At 50.9% G+C, this 8,418-nt stretch overlaps 1 protein-coding gene across 1 annotated transcript in view; it reads right to left on the bottom strand.

The window, feature by feature from the left end:
• The window catches only part of THOC6 (THO complex 6), a gene marked incomplete at both ends in the record, with an annotated part of 12,361 nt that extends 4,294 nt beyond the window's left edge, over window positions 1–8,067 (bottom strand). The window contains 8 exon segments of the mRNA XM_032441943.1: window positions 2,327–2,337; window positions 2,340–2,410; window positions 2,499–2,547; window positions 4,939–4,976; window positions 5,079–5,182; window positions 7,686–7,747; window positions 7,749–7,782; window positions 7,785–8,067. Of these exon segments, the coding sequence (XP_032297834.1) occupies window positions 2,327–2,337; window positions 2,340–2,410; window positions 2,499–2,547; window positions 4,939–4,976; window positions 5,079–5,182; window positions 7,686–7,747; window positions 7,749–7,782; window positions 7,785–8,067 (652 nt within the window).
• Between the last annotated feature and the right edge of the window lie 351 nt (window positions 8,068–8,418).

The raw sequence follows: 8,418 nt of genomic DNA, 5'->3' as shown, positions 1-8,418 counted from the left end.
CATGTGCCCAGTATCCCCATAATAACCATATCCACATCTCACCCATATCCAGATTCAGCCATATCCGTGTAGACCATAATCACCAATAGATCCCCATATACCCTATCATGGGTCCCCCATACAACCCCACGACTTAACCCCATATACCCCATGATCCCCAGTGTAACCCATATCTCCAATATAACCCATATTAACCCGATGATAACAGCCCTAATCCCATAGATCCCCATATAACCCCATATCCCCATAGATTCCCATATATAACCATCTCCCCCATATACCATGAGATCCATATCCCATATCCCCATAGAGTTCCACTCATGAGTACCCATATCCGCCATATACAAAGCATAATTAACATGTAACCATATCTCCATATTACTACATATAACCCATAAGATCGCATATAAACCATTATCCCCCATATAGCCATAGATCCATGTATCCATTAGGTCGCGCCATATCCCCACCAATGTGAAAACCATAATCTCAAAGTATCCCCATATAACCGCCATATCCTCCATATAACCCATAAACCCCTCTCACACCATATAACCTCTCCCATAGATACAGACCCCATGTAACGCTCATATCCCCCATAGAGACCATATCACACATAGAGAGGACCCATGAGCCCGATAGCCCCATAAGAGTACTTCCCATCAGTAACCGCATATCAAACGCCAATATAACCATATACCCCCTCATAGATTCTCCATTATCACCATATCAGCCCATTATAACCCCATATTAACCCCAATATAACCCATAGAATCCCATATAACCCCATAATCCAATATTAACCAATATTAACCCCATATAAGACCCATTAGATCCCCATGTAAACCAATAGTCCCCAAGAGACCCCATTCACCTACATAGAGACCCCATAGGAGCAGACCATAGAGCCATCAGAGCCATAGACACCAATAGAGGACCATAGACACCGGCCATAGAGACCCATAGAGACCCATATCACCCTATATAACCCCCATAGATCCACCAAATATCACCATATACCATAGATCACCAATTGGTAACCCATATCCTTCCCAGATCATTCACGGGTATCAGCTCAATATGAGTATGCATCACTGCTAGTATAAGCATGAGATCCGATATAACACCATATCCCCATATAAACTAAAATATAACCCGATATCGGCGATAGTCGCCCATATAAAGCCATACATTAATCCCCATATCCAGCCCGAGTCCCAATGATCACCATATCCCGATAATCCCCCCATATCACACCATAATAACCCATAGAATGGCCCAATATACCATAATCCCCCATATAACATATCCCCACACTCAAGTAACGCGCCATATTAACCTCATATAATCACCCATACGTCGCCATCGGTATTTAAAGCCCATAAAGTTTCCCCAATATACCAGACCCATACTCTCACCCATAGAGACCGGGCCATAGAAGCCCCAGTAGACCTTCTCATAGAGAACCATGATAGCCATAAACCTCCGCCCATATTAATCTCATAAACGTCCGATAGCGACGTGCCATAATTGAAACAGCAGTTAGTACGAACGAGATAAGAGCGGCCCATATGACCATATCCCCCCTAGATCCCCATATAACCACATAATCGCGGAGAAAAACTTTATTAGATTTACCCATATACCATATACCCATATACCCATATAACCCAGATATCCCACGCCATATGAACCCGATATACCATAGATACCAAGCATGTAACCCGATATCCAAGATTAACCCATAGATAGCCCATATAACCGCATATCGAGCGTCAGCCTGCAATCTCATATCCGCCCCATATAACGCATAAGAGTGCCTCCATAATAAACCCATATTCACCTCCATATAAGCCCTTGATAACCCCAATAGATCCCATATCAACCCATTTAGAGACCATATAGCCATGATCCCCCATATTCCCCATATCACCCCATAAATGCCCCATAGAGCCCATAGAGACCTCATAGAGGCCCATATAGGACTCCACAAGAGCCCCACAGAGAACCCCATAGAGACGCCATAGAGACCATATCCCATAATGAGTCCCATATGCCATTATAACCAATACCACCATAGATCCCCAATATCCCCATATAACCCATACCCCCCATAGCATCCCATAATAACCACCATATCCCCTAGATTCACCATATAACCCATATTAACCATATAACTCATAGATCCCATATAAGCCATAGTCATATACCATAATATCCCATATATCCCTATAACCCATATCCCCCATGTAACCCATATACCCATATCTCCCATATAACCCATATACCACATACCCCATAGATCCCCCATATAACCCCATATAACCCCATAACTCACAGTGAAGGCCCCGCTCTCCAGGTCCATGGCTCTGACCACCCCGTCCCCCCCCGCCATCACTAACGAGTTATCCTGGGTAATTAAAGGCCACGCTATGACGTCATCGGGGCGATGACATCATCAGGGTGATGACGTCATCAAGGTGTGACGTCATAGTTACCCTATGGTTGATCTGGATGCTGTTGAGCTCCGGGACCTCCAGGCTGCTCCTATAGGGGAAGGGGGGGGGGGGGATATGGGGTTATTTGGGGTCATACAATGGGGTCACATGGGGTCACCCTTAGGGGTCCCCCATAGAGCATCATTGAGCCCCATAGGGACCCATAGAGACCCCATAGAGACCCATAGAGCCCCATAGAGCCCATAGAGACCCATAGAGACCCATAGGGACCCATAGAGATCCATAGAGACCCATAGAGACCCATAGAGACCCCATAGAGACCCATAGAGCCCATAGAGACCCATAGAGACCCATAGGGACCCATAGAGACCCCATAGAGACCCATAGAGCCCATAGAGACCCATAGAGACCCCATAGAGACCCATAAGGACCCATAGAGACCCCATAGAGACCCATAGAGACCCATAGAGACCCATAGAGCCCATAGAGACCCATAGGGACCCATAGAGACCCATAGAGACCCATAGAGCCCATATCCCCCCATATAACCCCTTATCCCCCCATATCCCCCCACATTAATAAGGGGTTACTTGAGGTCATTGTTAGGGGTCATTTGGGGTCACATTTAGGGTCATTTGAGGTCATACAATGGGGTCACATGGGGTCAGGGTTAGGGGTTACTTGAGGTCATGGTTAGGGGTTATTTGAGGTCATTGTTAGGGGTCATTTGGGGTCAGACATTGGGGTCACTTGGGGTCACATTATGGGGTTATTTGAGGTCATTGTTAGGGGTCATTGGGGTCACATTATGGGGTCATTTGAGGTCATACAATGGGGTCACTTGAGGTCAGGGTTAGGGGTCATATTGGGGTCACATTTGGGGTCATTCGGGGTCACCATTAAGGGTCATCTGGGGTCACATTGGGGTCACTCTTAGGGGTCACGTGGGGTCACATTCGGGGTCATTTGGGGTCACCTTTGGGGTCATTCGGGGTCACCCTTAGGGGTCATCTGGGGTCACATTGGGGTCACCATTAGGGGTCATATTGGGGTCACTCATGGGGTCACATTTGGGGTCATTCAGGGTCACATTTGGGGTCATTCCGGGGTCACTCTTAGGGGTCACATTTGGGGTCACACTTAGGGGTCATCTGGGGTCACATTTGGGGTCATCTGGGGTCACATTGGGGTCACTCATTGGGGTCACTCTTAGGGGTCATATTGGGGTCACTCGGGGTCATCCTTAGGGGTCACGTGGGGTCACATTCGGGGTCATTTGGGGTCACCTTTGGGGTCATTCAGGGTCACCGTTAAGGGTCATCTGGGGTCACGTGGGGTCACCCTTAGGGGTCACATTTGGGGTCATTCGGGGTCACCTTTAGGGGTCATTTGGGGTCACCATTAAGGGTCATTTGGGGTCACATTGGGGTCACTCTTAGGGGTCATGTGGGGTCACCTTTGGGGTCATTCGGGGTCATCCTTTGGGGTCACGTGGGGTCACATTTGGGGTCATTCAGGGTCACATTTGGGGTCACCCTTCAGGGTCATTTGGGGTCACACTTAGGGGTCACTTGGGGTCATTCCGGGGTCACCCTTAGGGGTCATCTGGGGTCACATTGGGGTCACTCTTAGGGGTCACTTGGGGTCATCCTTAGGGGTCACGAGGGGTCACCTTTGGGGTCATTTGGGGTCACATTGGGGTCACTCTTAGGGGTCATTCGGGGTCACCCTTAGGGGTCACTTGGGGTCATCCTTAGGGGTCACGTGGGGTCACATTGGGGTCACTCTTAGGGGTCATATTGGGGTCATCCTTAGGGGTCATACTTAGGGGTCACATTGGGGTCATTTGGGGTCACATTGGGGTCACTCTTAGGGGTCACATTGGGGTCACTCTTAGGGGTCATATTGGGGTCACTCTTAGGGGTCACGTGGGGTCATCCTTAGGGGTCATCTGGGGTCACATTTGGGGTCATTCAGGGTCACCCTTAGGGGTCATCTGGGGTCACACTGGGGTCACTCTTAGGGGTCATATTGGGGTCACTCTTAGGGGTCACTTGGGGTCACTCTTAGGGGTCACACTTGGGGGTCACACTTAGGGGTCATATTGGGGTCACTTGGGGTCACCCTTAGGGGTCACATGGGGTCACATTTGGGGTCAATCATGGTCACATTTGGGGTCATTTGGGGTCACCATTAAGGGTCATCTGGGGTCACTTGGGGTCACCATTAGGGGTCACATTTGGGGTCATCCTTAGGGGTCACGTGGGGTCACCTTTGGGGTCATTCGGGGTCACCCTTAGGGGTCATCTGGGGTCACATTGGGGTCACTCTTAGGGGTCACTTGGGGTCATTTGGGGTCAGTGTTAGGGGTTATTTGAGGTCATGGTTAGGGGTCATTTGGGGTCATCCTTAGGGGTCACTTGGGGTCACATTTGGGGTCATTCGGGGTCACCTTTGGGGTCATATTGGGGTCACTCACCTGCAGGGTGGTCTCCTGGTCCAAACCTCTTTACAACCCTATAGAGAGAAAGACCCCCCCCAACCACACACCAAAGGTCAGAGGTCAAGGCCCAGAGGTCAAAAGGTCAAAGGGTCAAAAGGTCAAAGGTCAAAGGTCACCTTTTTAGCCAGGTCGGCCCAGTTCCAGGCCTTGATTTCCCCATCGCTGGCGCTCAGCAGTTGCCGTTCCCCACAGGCCAAAGCATAGACCGGGCCTCGATGCGCTACCGAGGGGTCAGAGGTCACGGGGTCAGAGGTCATGGGGTCAGAGGTCACGGGGTCATAGGTCAAAGGGTTAGGGGTCATGGGGTCAAGGGATCAGAAGGTCAGGACAGAACTCAATGGGGTCTCTATGGGTCTCTATGGGTCCCTATGGGTCTCTATGTGTCTCTATGGGGTCCCTATGGGTCTCTATGGGGCTCTACGGGGTCTCTATGGAGTCTATGGGTCTCCATGTATCCCTATGGGGTCTCTATGGGGTCGTTATGGGTCTGTATGGGTTCTTTATGTGTCTCTATGTGTCTCTATGGGGTCTCTACGGGTCCCTATGTGTCTCTATGGGTCTCTAATGTGTCTCTAATGGCTCACTATGGTCCTCTATGGTCTCCATATGGGTCCCTATGGGTCTCTATGGGTTCTATGGGTCTCTATGGGTCCCTATGGGTCTCTATGGGTCCCTATGGGTCTTATGGGTCCTCTACTGGGTCCTATGGGTTCTTGCGTCCCTATGGGTCTCTATGGGTCCTATGGTTCCTATGGGTATCTATGGTCTTATGGCTCTCTATTTGTGGTCCCTATGGGTTCTCTATGTGTCCTATGTGGGTCTCTATGGGGTCTCTAACTGTGTCTTCTATGGGTCTCTATGGGTCCCCTAGTGGGGTCCCTATGGCTCTCTGATGTCCTATAGTCGGTCTCTATGTGTCCCTATGTGGGTCTCTGTTGGGTCATCTATGGGTCCATGGAGAGTCTCTATGGGTCCGCTATGGGTCTCTATGGGTCCCATGGGGTTCTATGGGTTCCTATGGGTTCTCTATTGGTCCTATGGGGTCTCTATGGGTCCACCTAATGGGTCCTCTTATGGTTCCCTAATGGGTTCTATGGGTCTCTGTGGGTTTCTATGGGTCCCTATGGGTCTCTATGGGTCTCTAGGGTCCTATGGGGTTCTATGGGGTCTCTATGGTCTCAATGTGTCTCTCATGGGTCCTATGGGTCCCTATGGGTCTCTATGGGTCCCTATGGGGTCTCAAATTGGCTCAGTGTTCTATGGGGTCTGCTGAGGCTCTAATGTGTTTCTTATGGGTCTCTATGGGTGACTATGGTCTCTATGTGTCTCTTGGGTCCCCTATGAGGCCACAGTGGTCTCTATGAGTCCATATGTGTCTCTATGGTCTCTATGGTTCCCTATGGGTCCTATGTGCCTCTATGGGTCTCTATGTGTCTCTATGGTCTATGTGTTCTATGGTCTACTGCGGTTCTTTGGGTCCGGCTTAATGTGGTTTCTAGGGCTCTCTATGTTCCCATGGGGTCTTATGGGGTCTCCTCGGGGTTCCCCTATGGGTCTCAATGTGTCCCTATGTGTCTCTATGGGTCTCTATGTGTCCCTATAGGGTCTGTGAGTCTCTACGGGGTCCCTATGGCTCTCTATGGGGTCACAGCGGGTTCTCGAATGGGTCATATAAGGGTGCTCTATGAGTCTCTAAGTGGGCCTCTTATCGGGGTCCCTATGTGTTTGTATGGGTCTATATGGGTCTCTATGGGTTCCTATCGTGTCTCTATGGTTCCCTTATGTGTCTCTATGGGTCTCTATTTGAGTTTCCCTATGGTCTCTTGTGTCCCTATGTGGGTTACTATGGGTCTCTCCATGGGGTCTGGTGAAGTCTCTGACGGGGTCCCTATGAGCTCTCTATGGGGTCACAGTGGGTCCTACTATGGTCATATGTTCTCTATGAGTCTCTATGGGTCCCTATGGAGTCCTTACTGTGTCTGTCTATGGGTCTGGATGGAGTCTTACGGGTTTGCCTAGGGTCTCAATGTTCGTCCCCATGGGGTCTCTATGTGTCTATGTGGGTCCCTATGGGTCCTATGGGGTCTCTATGGGTCTCTCCGGGTCCTATGGGTCTCTATGTGGTTCCTATGGGTCCCTATGGTCTCTATGGTTCCTATGTTGGTCTCTATGGGTCCTCGTATGGGATTCCTATGGGTCTTCTATGGGTCTCTATGGGTCCCTATGGTCTCTATGGGTGTCTATGGGTCTCTATGTGTCTCTATGGGTCTCTATGGGTCACCTATGGGTCTTATTGGGTCTCTATGGGTCTCCTATGTGTCCCTATGTGTCTCTATGGGTCCCTAGATGTGTCATATGGGTCCCTATGGGTCTCTATGTTTCTATGGGTCTCTAGTGTCCTATGGGGTCTCTATGGTGTGGTCCCTGGATGGGTCTCAATGTGGTCCCTATGTGTGTCTTATGGTACTTATGTGTGTAATGGGTCCTGTGAGTCTCTACGGGGTCCCTATGGCTCTCTATGGGGTCACAGTGGGTCTCTATGGGTCCATATAGGTCTCTATGAGTCTCTATGGGCCTCTATGGGTCCCTATGTGTCTCTATGGGTCTCTCTATGGGTCTCTATGGTTTTATGGGTCTCTTATGGATCTCTATGGGGTTCTCTATGGGTCCCTATGGGGTCTCTATGGGTCTCTATGGGCATCCCCCCCCCTTTGACCTCTCACCCGCGAAGCAGAACAGCGGTTTTTTACTCTCTTCCGTGTCCCCGGTCCCAATGCCGCCGCTAGGCAAAGATGGCGATTTCTCCGTAATTATTCCCGCCGCCAAATACCGACCGCAAGGTGAAGGACTCTGGATAAAACGCTCATATAAGCAATTGACGATCGCGTTCGGGTCCGGTTGGACAACCGAGCCAGCTTCGGCCCGCCTCCGGTTCTTCTTCGACGGGCGCCGCCATGTTGGGCCTTCTTTTGTCGCGCGTGATGACGTCACAAGGGGGGGAAAACGGCGGGAAGAGCGGGCGCATGCGCACAACAAGCCCACAGCTTCCGCTGTGAGGCCGGAAGTGGTGGAACCCGGAGTGAGTGGGGGTTGGAACCGGAAGTGGTGTGGCCGTAGAGTTTAGCGCATGCGCTGTGCGCGTCGCCGCGGGGGTTGACGGGATTTTGGAGGACTCCGGCGCGCGGGGGAAGAGGAGAGCGGAGAAGAAGGGGTGAGGTCACGTGGGACAACCGGGGTGGGTCACGTGGTCATGGGGGGGGGGAAGCGCAGGGGGTGATGGGGAGGGGGACAAGATGGCGGCGGGTGGGCGCGGTGTATTATGGGAGGCGTAAGGGTCATGGGGGGGGCTATGGCTTTATGGGGTCTCTATGGGGCTCCATTGGGATCAATAGGGCTCTATGGGGTCCCTATGGGGTCTCTATGGGGTCTCTATGGGGCTCTATGGGGTCTCTATGG

The sequence above is a fragment of the Coturnix japonica genome, unplaced genomic scaffold (genome assembly GCF_001577835.2).
Source record: "Coturnix japonica isolate 7356 unplaced genomic scaffold, Coturnix japonica 2.1 chrUnrandom867, whole genome shotgun sequence".
In the NCBI taxonomy this organism is placed as follows: domain Eukaryota; kingdom Metazoa; phylum Chordata; class Aves; order Galliformes; family Phasianidae; genus Coturnix; species Coturnix japonica.
Note: the sequence above shows the minus strand (reverse complement) of the source record. Positions and strands in the feature narration are given on the sequence as shown.